An 18,771-nucleotide genomic window follows, 5' to 3' on the forward strand; every position below is an offset into this window, starting at 1 on the left:
TTAGTTATTGGTCAAAACCAAATCATAACCATTACAACTGATTAATGTATTTTGATAACCATTGAGTAACGGTTAATATTGGTTTTGGGTAATGGTTTTAATTGGTTAATGGTTATGTTTAATGGTTCATATCGGTTAAACATATTACATATTCATTATTGCATCCTACCTTTTTTCAAAATTTTCCATACATATATTCATTATACATACATTTTTTCATACATCATAAACGTTACAACACTGAAAAAAACATTGAAACATACATCCTACACATACTAAATATACATTATAGCATCAGATTTTTTTTTTCATTTTTTCCACACATTACATACATAAATACACACATTGTACATAAAAATACACTTAAACATGCTTCATACATATATTACATATTCATTATAGCATCATACCTTTTTTCCATTATAACAACTTACTTTTTTTCCATACATATATACACAAATGACATATATAATTTATAAAGTCATAAACAAACACATACATAAATAATACACATACAAATTCATATAGACAAATAATACACGAATACACATACAAAGACACAAACACAATATAGTATCCTAGTTTTTTTTTCATTGCACACAAATACACATATACAAGCGAAAACATATGGAAAAACACATCATGCATCATACACATACAAATACACATCATATATACACAAAGTCATACACATTCATGAAAACTATGTGTTAACTTTGCAATGTTTAATAGTATATAAGTAAGGTTTGCTAAAAAAATCATTCAAATATTTGAAGAGATTTTTAATTTAAATACGAAGAGTTAAAAACTAGTTTTGTCGAATCTTAAGACAATATTGTTTTTTATATATTAAATGTATGTTGAATTTTATATATTATTATATGATTTGTAAGCATTTAAAAAGTTTTTCTTAATACAAATATAATAATAGATGTTGTAAATTTTTATTTTATTAAAAATTATAATATTTATTTTCTTATACTTTTTGTTGTTCATTATATGTATAGATCAAAAATTATGTTGTACGATAATAATTAATTAAGAAATGATAATTAAATAGTTTTATTATTGATATTGAATTTTCAAATATAATTATTAAATAATAAAATTTTAAATTTTCTATCTTCTTTATATATATACAACTCATATAAATTAATGTAGACTACAATTAGTTGCACTGTGTCCATTAATCGCTAGTGAGTGCAATATTAGTGAATGCAATATATTTAAATTATATTTGTGTTCATATCCTATCTAATAAATGATATTTTTTAGTATTTGTCGTAATATTATTCAATTTGTCAAAAAAAAAATTAATGTTATTTTATAAGTTTTTTTATTTTATTAAATTTTACATAATATTTTAATATAATAACTATAATAAGTATAATAATAAATGAATATTAATTTCATTAATAAACTTACTACTTAATTTTAAAATTCTTAAAATTAAATCTAATTAATTTTGTTCATTTATTTGAATTTATTAGATAAAAAATATTTCTATTATAATAATTTATTATTTTTCTTATTTTATTATAATTTCAAACTTATATTTTTATATTTAACGTTTTTTTTTTTTTTTTTTTTTAAATTAACATACACAACTAATTTAAATAATAATCAAACGATTTCTTTAAAGGACTTCTAAATGTATGAAAAAGCTTTTGTTATATAAAAAGACAAATGTAGGACCAAATATAAGGGCTCAGACAACCTCTTTCTCTTCCTGCTCTTTTCTCTCTCTCTCTCTCTCTCTCTCTCTCTCTCTCTCTCTCTCTCTCTCTCTCTCTTACGACTTACGAGTTACGAGCCTCTATTTTGCACTGCAGTCAGTTTGATATCATGATCTTATCGATCTGACTTTCAGAACAAGACTGTGATTGGCTGTGTGTATATTGCATGCTGTCGTGCTGCTGAAAATTTCTAGTTAGTCATTGCCTCTCTTCATAGTTCTAGAGAGAAATGGGGCATGGAGGCGGACATACTTGTTGCAACAAACAGAAAGTGAAAAGAGGGCTGTGGTCACCTGAAGAAGACGAGAAACTCGTCAACTACATTACTTCCCATGGCCATGGCTGCTGGAGCTCCGTTCCTAAGCTTGCTGGTCTCTCTCTCTCTCTCTCTCTCTCTCTCTCTCTCTCTCTCTCTCTCTCTCTCTCTCTCTCTCTCTCCCCCGTGTTTTTTAGTCATCTCCGTTCCTGACATGAAAATTTGAATCTTTCATTCGTCATGCGTATATATCTTATACCCAAGTACTTCTGTGTTTATGTACAAGAGAGCCAACCAGTAATATTAGTTATATATACGTTCGGTTTTTATCTTTAATTTGTTTATTTAATAATTATTAATGAGTTTCGTTTGATTTTATTTTGTGAATCACTACATTGTTATTTTTATGGATTTTCCTTTAAGAAGGGCTCCAAAGATGCGGAAAGAGTTGCAGATTACGATGGATTAATTATCTAAGGCCGGATTTGAAGCGAGGAAGCTTTTCATCCCAGGAAGCCACCCTCATAGTCGACTTACACCGAATTCTTGGAAATAGGTAGACATAAAATATATTTTTCATGATTTTAATGTATAATATATGAAGCTCATTAAGCTTCTAATTAATTTTTTTTTAATATACATTTGTTTCGGTTCTACAGATGGGCACAAATTGCAAAACATTTACCAGGAAGAACAGACAACGAGGTTAAGAACTTCTGGAACTCTAGTATAAAAAAGAAGCTTCTTGCTCATAGCCACCTTTCTACTCATTCTCTTGCCACCATCTTTACAAACCCTAAAACCACCAACATTCATGCTTCTTTAAGTGGTGAAAATCAATATTATGAGAGTTTATTTGATGCAAACCCTCACGTGGTCAGCCCATATCAACCCCACATGAACCACGATCATGATCATCTTGTCCATGCATCACCAGCGGCCATTGGTCAACCACCGGTGGTCAATCTTGATAAATGCTTCGATATTGACCCTACCCCTAATCTTCCTCCCCTTCCTCAATCATTCATAGTCAACTCATCTTCAGTTTTTGATCATCAGTTCCCTACAATGGAATTCTTGATGAACTCCTACGAACATAATACCCTAAAATCAGAGAATTACGACCTCATCCTTGCCCAAACCTCCGATCATGGCGATTCCGTAATCCCATTTAAACTAGGTGAACAAACAAATAACATCGAATTGACCACTAGTATAACTACACAACCAATTGTGAACTCTCAGGACTTGGATCCACCTGCAACTTCTCAAACCGAGTACCTTGAAGCCTTCGTTCCAAATTTCCTTTCATCTTCATCCTCTCCTCCCCCATCATTGGTTTTGCCCCAATTTATGGTAAGCAAGGTAAGAAGCGTAATGTGATTAATCAATGTAAATATGTTGGTTTCTAGACCAAGAGTAAGTGAGTAAACCTAAATATTGCTAGATTTAGGGCCATCAATTCAGAGGGGACAATGGTATGTTTCTGATGTAATTCCCCTATGAAAAGAATGAAAACATATTTATTGTTTCCTCACATGTTCTTGAGATCTGCAAATTATATATATATATATATATATATATATATATATATATATATATATATATATATATACACGTCAACACACTTGATTGAGAGAGAGAGAGAGAGAGAGAGAGAGAGAGAGAGAGAGAGAGAGAGAGAGAGAGAGAGAGAGAGAGAGAGAGAGAGAGTATGTTAAAAGTAGGTGTTGTAGCTAGGTGGGGGACTTTAGATACAAATTTGGCTACAAGTTAAGAAGCATATGAGTATAGGCTATCCATTTCCTGATTGATGCTAAATTAGATACAAAGTGTAGAAAGAATGTCATGTGGTTAAACAGAGAAGAGTGGACACAAACTTACACTTTCTCCATACCATGTTAAATAATTATTAAACCCAAAGGGCTAACCCAACCATCAGTTACTATCAAGTTCATTCACTCTGTTGTGTTATTATATTCATATGCACTTACAATCACGTGGTGGTAATTTGTGTGAAGTTATTTTGAGGGTATTTGACCAGAGTAATATTTATCGGTTTTATATTCAGTTTGAGGGTTTGAGGGTATTTGACCATTGCAAAATTAACTTAGACATAAAATTTGGGTTAAATTGCCATATGAAATGGTCAATAAATCTCTGTTTGTCTCGTCGGGCCCTAGTTTCTAAAATGCAAAATGATACTATTTTTTTTATTGAACGGCTAATATTCTTAACGACAAGAAAAAAGAAAGATGCTACCTACAAATTGCCATCAAGCAACCATTTTTACACATTACAAGCAATCAACGGGAATAAGAGCCAAACTAGCCAATCTAGACATTGATTTCCCCCCCTATTTTTAGTCGATGAATATAAAGCCATTTGAATATCATCTTCGAAAGTGCCTTTGCAAATTTTCATTTCTTAAAGATAGTATCATGTCTAGTCTTCCATAAGGTCCATAACGTGGCCCCAAATATAGCATTAATCCCATAGCGTCTTCTGAGATTGGGCCCCTAGAAACTATCACCACCTTCATCTAATCTTCGAATGAGTTTTTGGGCCACATATACATTCCAATCCACTTCGCAACCCACTTCTACATTTCCATTGCATACGGAAAACAGGTGCTCGAGATCTTCATCAGCGCCATTACATAATGCACACTCGATGATGTATTGAGACTCCTCTTTGCGCTAAGTTGGGTGCTAAAGGAATTATTTTCAACATCATTCTCCAGATAAAAGTGTTAACCTTAATTTATAGCTAACTAATCTACAAGAATAGAAAAGGTTGAGAAGATGTACGTAGGATTGTATTAGTAATACTCGAAAATATTTCACAAAAAAATGAAATCCGATCCACCATTTAATTCCAAGAGACATCAGAATTAAAAATCTGAAAAGAATTATGAACCAAATTAATCAAATCTACAAATTATCTTTCCTCGTTCCTTTTCTCAGCCTCTACTTCCAGTTCCACCATCACAAAAAGGGCCCTTTAGTTGCTATTTCTGAAATAACGTTATTTTCCCTCAATCGCCTTTTGGTCTATGATTTCATTAATATAATTTGAATAATTCATAGTGTGCTACAATACAATGGACTAGGTTAAATTAAAAATATAATACTTGGGCCTAAAGGTAATATACGTACAAACATGCTACACTAATACACCCCAGCAGTTTGAGCGGGAGGTTGAGCACGGACAATCAAACTGGATCTAAACTCAGTAAACAGAGTAGATGGTAGACCTTTGGTGAAGATGTTAGCATACTGAAGGTTGGATGGTACATGAAGAACTCGAATAGATCCAGTAGCAACTTTGTCACGCACAAAATGAAGATCAATCTCTATGTGTTTGGTGTGTTGATGCTGGACCAGATTACAAGATATGTAGATTGCACTAATGTTATCACAATAGACAATAGTTGCTTTAGTAACTGGAGAGTGTAGCTCACGTAAAAGATTGCATAGCCAACAAGTTTCGACGACAGCATTGGCAACACCTCGGTATTCTGCTTCAGCAGTAGAACGTGACACAATCGGTTGCCTTTTTGATGACCATGATAAATGATTGTCACTGAGAAACACACAATATGCACTAGTTGACCGACAAGTGGATGGACATTCCCCCCAATCTGCATCAGAGTAGGTAATAAGACCGGTGGTTGAGGAGGGTTGAAGCTGTAGTCCATAGTCAAGAGTATCGCGAACATATCAAAGATTGCGTTTTAAAGCTTTCATGTGCGGTTCTCGAGGGTCATGCATAAATAGACATATCTGTCGTATTGCATAGGATAAGTCTGGGCAGGTGAATGTGAGACTTCAATATAAAGTAGGGTTTGAAACAGGATCGCCAACACAATGAAGTTTAGATTGCGTGTCAGCTGGAGTTCGGCAGGGATTGCAGTTGGACATGTTGGCGCGATCAAGAAGCTCATGCGCATACTTGCGTTGTGATAGGAATATGCCATGATCATTGCGTGTAGCTGCAACACTTAAATAATAGGAAAGATTGCCTAGGTCCTTTATGGCAAATTCAGTAGCCAAGAGAGACATAGTCTGCTGAAGAACTGTTGCATAGGAAGCTGTTAGAATAATATCATCAACGTACAACAATAAATAAGCAGCTTGTGTTTCACTACGAAAGATAAATAAAGAAGAGTCGCAACGGCTGTGAGTAAATCCAATTTGAGTAATAAACGTTGCAAACCGTTGAAACCATACCCGTGGGGCTTGTTTCAATCCATAAATGGACTTTTGTATAAGACGGACATAATCTAGATTATTTGAGTCTTGGAACCCCGAAGGTTGATGCATGTAAACTGTCTCATTGAGATGGTCGTGTAAGAAAGCATTTTTTACATCTAACTGGTGAATATGCCACTTGTGTGAAAACGCAAGACTAAGGACTGTGCGTATAGTAGTAGGTTTCACAGTTGGGCTAAATGTCTCAGCACAATCAATGCCCGGTTGTTGGCTTTTTCTGTTTGCAAGTAACCGAGCTTTATAACGAGAACCATCCGCTTTATATTTTTACAAAATAACCACATCGAGTGAACAACATTTGCCCCAGTAGGCCGCGGGACAAGAACCCACGTTTTGTTGGCAATAAGAGCGTTAAACTCGTCTTGCATGGCAATGGTCCAATTTGGATCTTGAAGTGTTTGAAAGTGAGATCGAGGTAGGGGTGATTCAGTGGTAGTGTGAAGGTTGAGATGAGAAATAGTTTTTCAGATACCAAGACGACCTCTAGTGACCATGGGATGACTTGGGAAAGGATGGTTATTGGTGGTTTCAGGAGATAACTCAGGAGAGTCATGCGGAGAAGAAACTGAGGGTGATGTGGGAGAAGCACCACTCGTAGATTCGTGAGTAGTGGTGGTGGATTAAGAGTGTTGATAGGTGAGAAACTCATGATAAATAAAGGATGGTTCATTGTCGTCGAGAAATGAGTAGTATGGGGTGATTTGGTGTCATGGAGCGAAAAGGAAAAGAGTCTTCATCAAAGGTGACATGACGGGAAATAATAATTTTCGAGTGGCGAGGTCAAAACAACGATAGCAATGGTGATGAGATGGGTAGCCAATGAAGATACAAGGGGTAGAACGGGGGGCAAGTTTGTGCGGAGTAGGAATGAGAGGATAACATAGGATAGATTTTCAAAAGGTAAGCGGATAGATTTTCCAAGCTGACAAGCTTGGCGAGAAACAGTACTAGAACTTCTATTACATGTAATTAATTTATTGGAAACTAAATGATTTAAAGCATGAGCTCTAGGGTAACCGAGACGTTGATGCTACAAGGAAGTAGAACCAGAAAGAAGAGAAACTTGTGTCGAGGGAATGACTGGGTAGAGGTCACTGGAGCTGTCACACCTAAGCAGAAGTTGATGAGTTTTGAGATCCTTCACAGAAAAACCACACGAATCAAATTCAATAGAAACAAGATTATCAGTTGTAAAATGACGAACATATATGAGGTTTTTGATAATAGTAGGTGTGACTAATACATTACGAAGGTGCAAGGGACGATGCAAGGATTTTAATTGGGTATGGCCAGGTTGATGAACATGTATGGAAGAACCATTGGCAACAAGAACGTGATTTGTATGAAATTTTTTTGCCAAATGTAGTGAGTTTACATGTATCCGAGGCAAGATGAGTGGTAGCTCCTATGTCCATGTACCACTGAGTATCCAAGCCATCATTTATGTGCATCGAGTTCAAGGCTTGTATGATATCTGTAGGCTCATTCGAGTTCAGCGGGGGAAACCATTGAGCTGGAGGAACAAGATTCTGATGTGGAGGGGCAGCAAAGAAGGCTGCTGCAGGGGGTTGTTGAGTCGGTAGACCCGAGTTTGGAGCAGTACCGAGGACTTCGGGCTGCTGGTTTCTCATTGGTTGGTAAGTAGTGGACGTCGGTGGTCGCATGAGCTATTTCCAGGAAGGATATGACCAGGTGTACAGATTCCACGAGACCAGGTATGGAAGCCATGGAAAACCCGATGGCAGCAATGGTATTGTGGTGGTGGTTCCAGATGGGCGTCGATTATCAGTTGAGTAGGAGCAACCGCGACGTGGTTGTGAAGAGCGACAACCACCTCAGTTGTTTTGTGAGAAGGTCATGTTGCGTGAGTTTGAGGGGTTAGGGTTTCCAGCATGAAGAGCTTGAGGTGACGATGCATGATCCATATGGAGAGGTTGGGTATGTCGATTTCGACTCATGGTTTGCTCCTCCAAGGTAAGAATCGACCTGTATTTTAGAAGAGATGGAAGCGGGTCTTGATGTCGCAAGACAGTGGCAATGTTGTCAAACTTTAGTGACAATCCATTAATGAGATATGTAACCAATGTTTGTTCAGACACCGATGAGCCTATGTTTGTGACTAAATTTGAAATCACCTTCATTCTTTCACAATAATCAAAGATGAATAGATCGCCTAGAGTTAGGGTTCAAAGTTCCTAATCAAGCTCAATTGCCCTAGTTTGTTTGTTATCTCTGAAAAGAGCTTCAAGATCAGTCCATATGGTATGAGCAGTAGCACCTGGTTTGAGGATCATGTTGAGAAGACTTTGAGTGACAGTTCCATAGATCCACATCTTGACGAGATCGTCAAGATTGGACCGAGCTACATCGTTGGCATCTGTGGGTTTAGAAGTGCATGTGAGATGACCTTTAACTCCAAAACTATTGCAATGGGTCTTGAAGAGTTCTTTCCAAGCATCATAATTCAACTTATGAAGATCCAAAATCAGTGGAATGTAGACTTTAATGTTGGTTACACCAAAAGGTTTGGTGTTCTTGGATGATTCAGATATTTTTGAGATAGATTAGAGAGGAGCGATTGAAAGAGGGGAGAAGCAGAGCACAAAATTGCCGAGAGCAAGAAGAAGAAGGCGATAGGTTTAGACAAAAAAAACCGGGAGGCGCTCTGATACCATGAAATAACGTTATTTTCCCTTAATCGCCTTTTGGTCTATGATTCATTAATATAACCTGAATCATTCATAGCAGGCTACAGTACAATGGACTAGGTTAAAATACAAATACAATACTTGGGCCTAAGGTAATATACATACATACATGCTACGCTAATACTTTCCACCCTATGAGGAAAAACCAAAAAAAATAAAAATAAATAAATAAATAATCCGTCTCGACCATACATAATCTTGGATATTTTTTACTTCTAAGAGGAGAGTCCCCAAACCACATCCTCCCATAACATGCTACTTGTGCCAATTTTTTTTTTTCAAAAGCTTTGGAAAATTGACACCAAAATGCATCATTTCTTCCGATATAATGGTGATTATAAACAAATCCCGTAATTTGACAAGTTTTGGATTAAGTTTCGATGAAGATTTGGAGCAGATGTTAGTTAATAGCATAGTTGATAACAGGTTCTTTGATGCATATGTTAGAGGTTATAAACTTAAAAAATATGATGAGATATATCTGGGAATGATAAAAGGGAAAGTAAGATTACTTATTGATATCTCTCATGAAGGTGAGGGTGGTATTTATTGTGATAGTAAGGGAGATATTGTCTACCAATTCGTATAAGCTACAATGTTCTTTTCTAGCTAAGTAATTACTGATGTGCACCATTTGTTTCTACGAAGGGATTTGATGTTATTAGGCATGGAATTAAGTTGGATTCAGGTTGGCTGGTCACAATTTGACAGGTTGGTGGATCATAATACATAAACTCAACCCAACCCATAAAATATGGGTTGACAAACCACAGGTTGGTGATTGGAAACATGAACCTAATCCAACCATATAACTTGTTTAAGTATATGGGTTTTAGCGGTCACAAGTTAGTGGGAGTGAGTCGAATCCAACCCGTTCAATAAATAAACAATGCATTTTTAAAAATGAGTTTTTTTCAACATAAAATTATAAAGTGACTAAAGTAATTAACATAAAAAAGTGGTTTTCAACAAAAGTTCATAAAGTCATTAACATCGACCTAAAATTGAAAAATGAAAATATTCATACAAAGTGGATGTATTCTTCGTTCGTGACTTGTGAGTATCTAACACTACTACAAAAAGACGCATATGAAGCAGGTTATAAGACCCGATTTTTGAAAAAACTGGCTTCTAATATTCAAAAACCAGGCTTAATGGATTGAAAACTTATAAGACCTAGTTTACATTAAGGAACCGACTCTAATGTGTAACTAAATTGCCCGGTTTCTGTCAATATAACCAGGACTTTTAGCAAAAACCAATACAACCCATTTTTCATAACAGAACTGAGCCATATAATGATGAGATATAGAATACGAGAGGGTCGTAGAACCCGTTTTTCAGTAACCGGGTTTTTTTGTAGCTTACGTTTTGATTCTATTCCCTATTTGCAACACCAAATAAAGTTATCAGGAGATACAAATGTGAAATCTTATCAGATTTCCAATAACCAAATACAAATATTAATCTATATTAATTTAAAGCTAAATTTTAAGATTATCACTAAAAAGAAAATAAGATTATCATATAAAACAAACAAACAATAAATAAGATTATCATCTTAAAAAATCACGAACCAAAAATGCTCATCAGAATATCAAATAATGTTAAAATAAATAAGAGGATAATTTTCATTACTTCTAGGGAGTATTTAGTTTATGTCTATATATTGTATGTCACCATCAACCCACACAAAAATTATCCCACAACATTCAAGAAGATCAGAGGAAGAAGGCAATTATCACTCCATCAACATACGAGAAGAAAATTTGGTATGTATCTAATACATTTAATTGTTTAGTTTTAATATCTTTACACTTCATCTGCAATTCCACCACATTAAAGATGACACATATTGAAACCAATTTTATTGTATCAGGTAGAAACTCAGACACACCATAGAAACAGGAAGGAGATTGTAAGCTACAACAAGTATTCTTTTTCCTTAGTTCTTGGTATGTATCTCTAATCATAATGTAGTGTTTATCAATAGCTTCACCTTCGTTGCAAATCAACTTAATTAAATGATATTGATACTATATGTTGATGTAGATTTTTTTTTGCTTATGTATGCAGAAAATTAAGAGACCTCACATGAATGGTCTAGGAATGCTTTGAGCTTTTACATCAGATATTCTTCCTTAAGTTTTGGTATGTATCTCTAATCCTACTGTTTGCTTTTATTAGCTTTATCATATTGTATGATTCCACTATATAATGATAACGTACATTTAAACATCTAGGGTTGCTTTGAGCTTTGCACTAGATAGATAATCATATATAGATTTTGTTTGTTTATGCTGCTACGGTGCTACCAAAGATGACTTCCTGCTAGAGTGCTACCAAATAGGGAACCTTTAGTTGTGCATGATTTCCTGGTAGAACATCAAATACATGCATAATTAATTGTATAAGCATTAAAGCGCTATAAAGTTGGCTAAGAAAGAATATGAGAAACAAATGTGAACATTTGCACATTTGTTGTTATTGCTAAGAGTCATAACATAAGAGTCTATAGCTCTTGGGTATTAACCATAAACACATCCTATACAAATTATAAAATCCTCTGACATATATAAATGACAAACAATCAAGAAACAAAAGCCCTCAAAACAAGAATTTTATGATATATGGGGCTAATAAAGAACTATAGCAAGTGATTAATGATTACCAAAGTGAGATTTTCCATGGCATATGAACACATTCGAATGGACAAGATTTCTCGTACATCTAGACATCAGGTACTTGTTGTCCATCACCTACTATAGATGACTTGAAGTTGGTGCCTGGCTCAAGAGAACTGTCAAATAGGGGAGTCCTAGAGGAAAACGATGATAAGGTGACAAACTTAATTGCTGAAATTGGCGATTTAATTTCCTTCTTTTTTCCTTTTTCTTTCTCCGAACCCTGGAAGAACCTGCAACAACGAAAAACAAATAAATATTCAAATAAAGCTGAAATTTAATAATTGTATTCAAATGTTAATATTATATAATAACATGAGAGTGACAATTTAGCTAATCCCATTACCAGAGTCAGCCTTAAATGTTTGCGGTTGAAATCGCCCCAAAATTACTCACTCCTTCCCCTGACTAAAGTATCGCTTAACAGTAGCAAAAAGAGCACTGATGGATGCGTGGAGTCACAATTTCCTGGCAGTCAACAAAAGATAAGAGAGATATGTGTAACGATTGAACCATTTTATACACGAATTCACATTTTCTGGAAGCCTTAAACCTATTACTCAAGTGGTTGTATTTTAACACATGTTCGCTTATCTCTCTCTATCCCTCTCGATTTCTTCATCTCTATCCGTCGCTCATCTATCCAATTCAATTTTCTTTCCCTTTGATCCAAGATGCGTCCATGATGGAAATTTTAGGAGCCTTTGGAGTCAAGAGGTGGAAGGTTGCAAAACAGGGGAGTCTTACATTCGGGGATGTTGTGAACTCATTGATATCTAGTTGGGCTTATAGGGGAAAAAGATGTAAAATATGACATATTCAATTTCAAATAGGGAATTGACTGTTTTGTAAAAAAGTCTCAGATGAGATGATCGTTGTGGGAGGTTTTGAAGATAGGGAGGAGTGATAAGGATGAAGATGAGATAGGTGCGTTGTTTAGTACGCTAAGAGGATAACATAAAAGACATGTGTAGAAGACCAGAAGACTTTTGGCAGGAAAACAAAGAAAGTAATCCCGCTAATTTTTTTTTATTTTAATGTATTCTATTTTTGAGGGTATTTTAATTAGTGTATTTTTATTAGTGTCTATCAACTTTTATAAATGATGATTAGTTTCTCACACACCAAAAATATATATAAATAATTTGTTTCATTATTAAAACTCAATCAAAATTTTAATTCATTTATCATGTTTTTTATCATCATATTAATTCCAATAACAATAATAATAATAACTTATTTTATTACCTAATTTGTTATTTTACTTGAATATTTTTTAAAACTTATTGAATAATAATAAAATATATTCTTCATCTTGTCTAACGAATGGAAATAAGGTGTTTTTATTTCATTCAACCACTCAATTATATTTCTGTAAGATAAATTTTGTATTATGCACATTACATGTGCCTTTAGGTGCATATGTTATCCTATATGCATGTTGTATTATGTACTTCCATCCCGAATCCCGGTAGACCTTCCGGTCCTACCTATATCGACCTTCCGGTCCGTAACCTCCTGACCTTCCGGTCCATGTCCTCTTGACCTTCCAGTCCTTATCATATAAAGAATACGTAACGCATACATATCACATATCAACATATATCACATACATCTCATAGCATATAAGACCTTTCGGTCACACATAGGTACCCTTCTAGGTACAGTATAGTGAGAAGACTCACCTCGGGTGTCTCGGATAATCTTGCACATGCGAACACTGATTTAGCCCCCGCCTAATCACATAAACAATTAATACTAATAAATAATGGCTCTCAAAGGCTAGATTAAATCCATTCCTACAATCCCACTGAAGGGTAAAAGACCTTTTTGCCCCTCCCTGACCCAAAAGTCCAAATGTTGACCAAAACCGTAAACATCAATGAAAGTCAACCCTCCGGGTTACATTGTGCATACCAAATCTATACACTGGGCGTACCCGGTGACTTCACAGAATAGGGGAACGCGACCCCTTTCGTTGCGCATACTGGGATTACGCCCCGCGTAACTCCCAGTTTCATACTCCTTTTGATTTTAGGTCTTAAACGGTTAACACACATGTCCAACTTTCAGATATGACTGTCCCTAAGCCTCTTAATCCATAAAATCGGCGACTTTAAGCCTTTGCATGGCTGTAAAAGTCACCAACACCCATATCATTCAATTTCCAACACTTAAAAGCCCATAACTCAAGCATGACTCCATAATAACGACCAAGTTGGGATTTTTATAGATCTACAACACATATATCACTGAAATAGGACATATTAGGTCCATGGAGTCCCTTATGTTCATAAAGTCTCCACTTTTGCGACTTTAACCCTAAAAATGGACCATGCAACACCAAACCAAAATAAAGAGGAAAGTTCTAAGCTTTTTACCTCTAAGTGAAGCTCCTCCCTTTGAAGAACTCAGATCCAAGCTTGAACTTCAAACCCTAGCCTCCACAAGCACCTCCCTTCTTCTTCACTAACAATGTATTTTTATTATTTTCAAGGGCTCGATAATATTTTTGTATGATTAACTTTGTATTATGTACATTACATATGCCTTTAAATGCATATGTTATCCTACATGCATGTTATTCATATATATCTTTTATGTAATGACGGATGGATCGTAGTTACTGGATGTATGGAATTAAATGTTCATCCGATGAATATTTGGCATGTTTGAACGGTTTTCTTAAAGTTGCAAAGGAGAATCGGGTCAATAAAGGAGAAAGCTGCATATGGTGTCCTTGTGTAGATTGTCATCATTGTTGTATGTACACTGATTCTGCCAAAATAGAAGAGCATTTGATAATTCGTGGGTTTATGAGAGATTATACGTGTTGGTCATGACATGGTGAGATATTGGTTTATCATAATGCAACTAATTTAGAGTATATTGATGATATTGATGATACAAACGATAACAACTATGATAACTTATCTGGAATGTTACATGATTGTGAAGACAATGTTGCTGAAGTTAATTATGAAAAATTTCAACAATTATTTGATGAATCAGAAAAACCATTGTACAATGGGTGTACAAAATTTACCAAACTATCCGCTTTGTTGAAATTGATTAACTTAAAAGAAAACAACGGTTGGAGTGATACAAGCTTCACAAGTCTTCTAAAGATTTTGCATGAGATGCTTCCGAATGATAATGATCTACCTGTGTCCACATACCAAGCAAAAAAATTGATGTGTCCGATGGGAATGGAAATTGAAAGAATACATGCTTGCCCAAATGATTGTATGTTGTATCGAAACGACTATGCAGATCTACATAGTTGTATTATATGTGGTACATCACGATACAAAAGGAAAAATCCTACAGAAGAAAACAATAATATGAGAATGAGTGGACCACCTGCTAAAGTCTTATGGTATTTGCCTATCATTCCAAGATTAAAACAGTTATTTGCAAACGCTAAAGATGCAAAACTGATGCGATGGCATGCTGAGGAGCGTACAATAGACGACAAAATAAGGCATGTTGCAGATTCTCCTCAATGGAGAAATATCAATTCTAAGTTTGAAGAATTTGGTCAGGATATTAGAAATATTAGGTTTGGACTTAGTTCTGACGGCATTAATCCATTTGGAAGCTTGAGCAGCTGCCATAGTACATGGTTGGTTCTTCTTTGCATCTACAATCTTCCGCCTTGGTTATGTATGAAAGGAAGATACATCATGATGTCACTGCTAATTCAAGGTCCAAAGCAACCAGGAAATGACATTGATGTTTATTTATCTCCATTAATTGAGGACATGAAAAAGTTGTGGAGTCCAGGTGTCGATGTGTATGATGCATATAGTAGGGAAAATTTCCAACTTCGGGGCATAATTTATTGCACCATAAGTGATTTCCCAGCATATGGGAATTTATTTGGATATAGTACAAAAGGGTCAAAGGCATGTCCAGTATGTGAAGATGACACACAATCGGTATGGTTGAAAAATTGCAAGAAAAATGTATACATGGATCATCGAAGATATCTTCCAAATAACCATCCGTATCATAAGAAAAAAAAGTGTTTCATGGTAAAACCAAAAGCACGACAGCAAGGACACCGTTACGAGGAGAAATTGTATTTTCCCGTGTTGAAAATCTAAACATTACATTCGGAAAAACCACAGGTAAAGGGAAACGAAAACATAAATGTAATGGTAAAGGTAAAGGTACAACACCTCTAGAAAATGATATTTGGAAGAAAATATCTATATTTTGGGATTTACCATATAGGAAGCACTTGCAGGTTTGACATTGTCTTAACATTATGCATATCGGAAAAAATGTTTGTAAAAGCTTGATAGCCTTATTGTTAAACATCAAGGGGAAAACAAAAGATGGGGTTAATGTTCGAGATGACATGGTTGAAATGGTAATTCGACCCGAGCTTGCTCCTATTAAGAATATTGGAAATCACACCTATCTTCCAGTAGCTTGTTATACCATGTCAAAGGCCGAGAAAACAAATTTTTGCAAGTGCTTGCATGGTGTGAAGGTTCCATCCAGCTATTCTGCTAAAATTAAGAAGTTAGTGTCAATGAGTGAACTAAAACTTCTTGGTATGAAGTCTCATGATTGTCATGTTTTGATGGCCCACATGATTCCCTTCGCAATTCTTGGAATATTACCAGATCGCCTTCGACACACAATCACAAAGTTATGTTTATTTTTCAACATGGTTCATTCAAAACTTATTGATCTTGAAGTGTTAGATTCACGGCAAAGTGATATCATCTTGACGTTATGCCAACTTGAGATGTATTTCCCACCTTCATTTTTTGATATCATGGTTCATCTAATATCTCATATTGTTAGAGAGATAAAGTATTGTGGGCCGGTATACCTACAATACATGTATCCATTTGAGAGATATATGGGTGTCTTAAAAAGGTATGTAAGGAATAGATATCGACCAGAGGATAGTATTGTTGAAGGATACGCTATAGAGGAGGTAATTGAATATTGTACTGACTATTTACAAGGTCTTACAAGTATTGGCATACCGAAATCTCGACACGAGGGTAGACTTGTAGGATATGGGGCAATTAGATTGAAAGAGGTAACTCCAAATAAAGAAGACTTGCATTTGGCACATTTTACAGTCCTACAACATATGACGATCATTTCTCCATACGTAAACGAGCACAAAAGATATATAGAATTGTCGAATACTGGTAAGAGCAAAAGATGGATAATTACAGAACATAACAAAACATTCTCACAATGTTTAAAAGACAAAGTGAAAGCAAGTTATGGTGTGAACAATGTTGATGAAGTTGTGGTACATCTACCAAATGGTCCCGAACATGTTGTCGCAACATACCAAGGGTACGACATTAATGGTTATACATTCTACACTAATCAACAAGATAAAAATAGTACACTTCAAAATAGTGGAGTAACGTTAATAGAGTCAACAAAATTATATGGAGATAATCATGATGCAAGGTCAAGGATAGCTAAAGATTCATATTATGGTGTCATTCAAGAAATATGGGAATTAAAATATAATACCATCATTATACCTATGCTCAAGTGCAAATGGGTTGACAACCAACGAGGTGTTAAAGTTAACAATGATGGGTTTACAATTGTTGACCTTTCCACAAACGGTTATGTATCAGAACCATTCATTCTAGCTAAACAAGCTAGCCAGATATTCTATGTTGAGGACCCAAAAGACTCGAAAAAGCAAATCGTCATGCATGGAAAACGGAATATACTTGGTGTTGATGATGTTGTGGACGAGGAAGAGTACGATCAGTTTGACAAGCTACCCCCATTTTCTATCGGCATTCCATCTTCAAATGATGAGGTTGACGACACTACTTACTTAAGGTCAGATCACAATGAAGGATTATTGGTTTCATAAAACCATATACTTTGAAAGGTAATAAACGAACTATTTGATACAAATCAAACAAATATGATTATAAAAATGTAGTAATCTAGTACAACCATTGTATTAACATATTTTCTTTTATTTACAGGACAAAATCACAACAGAATACATTACAATATCAAATACCAAACATGTGTAACAAAATTTCCAAACTAATTTTGTTTAGATTTTATTTAATGTATTTCAATATTTCAGTTTCGGTTTAACTTTGAATGCGGTACCTTGCTTTATCAATAGTTTTAGTATAATATGATGTAGTATTGTTTTTTTTTGCCATATGTACTCTTATATTTATATTAATTTTTTTTTAAAATAAAATAGCTTCATGTTTAAGTAAAATTGTAACACTTTGTTTCGAGTCATTTCATAATTCGGAGTCGTGACCCAAAGATCAAGTATCATAAGGCTTCAGGTTAACATGGGTTTTAACATTGTAAACAAAAGTGATTGATAATATTATTGAAAAAAAATAAAACTTTGATGTATACTTACGAATATAACATTGATCCCTTGTAGTGCCGAATCCAAAATTTAAACTCATGGTATACAGACTAGATTACCATTGAGCCCATAACATGAGTCTGGCTTGCCTATCGGCTCACAACTCATGTCTGGATTTCTCCCAAGCCCACAACATAAGTCTCGCTTGCCCCTTGGGCCCACAACTTATGTCTAGCTTGCTTCCTCAGTCCTTGGACTGGAATACAATAGGTTAGCCCACAGTATGAGTTTGGCATGCCCTACCTGACCCTCAGCTCGTATCTAGAATGATTAGGAGTCCTCAGTATGAGTATGGCATGTCCTTCCTGACCCTTGGCTCATATCGGGCATACTCCAGGGTTTGTTGGCTACCACACGGAGCAGTACAAACTTAACCCACCCCATACAATATGTCGACATGTAATAGATAAATACGCATACAGATAATCAGACAGTATCACAGGTAGTCCAAAAGATCTACCAAACTAGCATATCAAACTAGCATGCATTATCTAGGTCATACTCAACATATCAATAACTACTAGGATATCAATCCAATGGGCCGACCTTAGTGCCTTCGATCCCAAAGTATAATGAGGAAAACTCACTTCACAACGTCGAATTGAACTAAAAACCTCCGACTACTAACTCACCAAATCCTTGATCCAAGGTCCAAATATACTAGGCCCACAATTGGGTAATAGTCCATTTTACCCTTTCCCTTA

General features: G+C 35.2%; 2 protein-coding genes across 2 annotated transcripts; both read left to right on the plus strand.

Annotated features, from left to right (window-relative positions):
- The first annotated feature begins 1,793 nt into the window (after nt 1-1,793).
- On the plus strand, nt 1,794-3,488 carry LOC145038821 (transcription factor MYB17-like). Its single transcript, XM_078987059.1, has 3 exons — nt 1,794-2,107; nt 2,419-2,548; nt 2,652-3,488. The coding sequence occupies exons 1-3, from the start codon at nt 1,966-1,968 to the stop codon at nt 3,373-3,375; spliced, it is 996 nt and encodes a 331-aa protein (XP_078843185.1). The 5' UTR covers nt 1,794-1,965; the 3' UTR covers nt 3,376-3,488.
- A 5,814-nt stretch (nt 3,489-9,302) lies between these two features.
- On the plus strand, nt 9,303-17,899 carry LOC145040163 (uncharacterized). The gene is made up of 6 exons (XM_078988135.1): nt 9,303-9,507; nt 14,542-15,695; nt 15,792-15,833; nt 15,989-17,502; nt 17,762-17,783; nt 17,888-17,899. The coding sequence occupies exons 1-6, from the start codon at nt 9,303-9,305 to the stop codon at nt 17,897-17,899; spliced, it is 2,949 nt and encodes a 982-aa protein (XP_078844261.1).
- The last annotated feature ends 872 nt before the right edge of the window (nt 17,900-18,771 follow it).

This window comes from Lactuca saligna, chromosome 4 (assembly GCF_052625555.1).
Source record: "Lactuca saligna cultivar CGN05327 chromosome 4, ASM5262555v1, whole genome shotgun sequence".
NCBI classification, from domain to species: domain Eukaryota; kingdom Viridiplantae; phylum Streptophyta; class Magnoliopsida; order Asterales; family Asteraceae; genus Lactuca; species Lactuca saligna.

What these genes read in the sequence shown, in the direction of transcription:
- LOC145038821 (XM_078987059.1), top strand. Translation starts at nt 1,966, where the DNA reads ATGGGGCATGGAGGCGGACATACTTGTTGCAACAAACAGAAAGTGAAA. An exon ending in CTCCGTTCCTAAGCTTGCTG is followed by an intron (nt 2,108 to 2,418) that starts GTCTCTCTCTCT and finishes TCCTTTAAGAAG; the next exon opens with GGCTCCAAAGATGCGGAAAG. An exon ending in CACCGAATTCTTGGAAATAG is followed by an intron (nt 2,549 to 2,651) that starts GTAGACATAAAA and finishes TCGGTTCTACAG; the next exon opens with ATGGGCACAAATTGCAAAAC.
- LOC145040163 (XM_078988135.1), top strand. Translation starts at nt 9,303, where the DNA reads ATGGTGATTATAAACAAATCCCGTAATTTGACAAGTTTTGGATTAAGT. An exon ending in TATTGATATCTCTCATGAAG is followed by an intron (nt 9,508 to 14,541) that starts GTGAGGGTGGTA and finishes CAACTAATTTAG; the next exon opens with AGTATATTGATGATATTGAT. An exon ending in AGAAAAAAAAGTGTTTCATG is followed by an intron (nt 15,696 to 15,791) that starts GTAAAACCAAAA and finishes GAAAAACCACAG; the next exon opens with GTAAAGGGAAACGAAAACAT.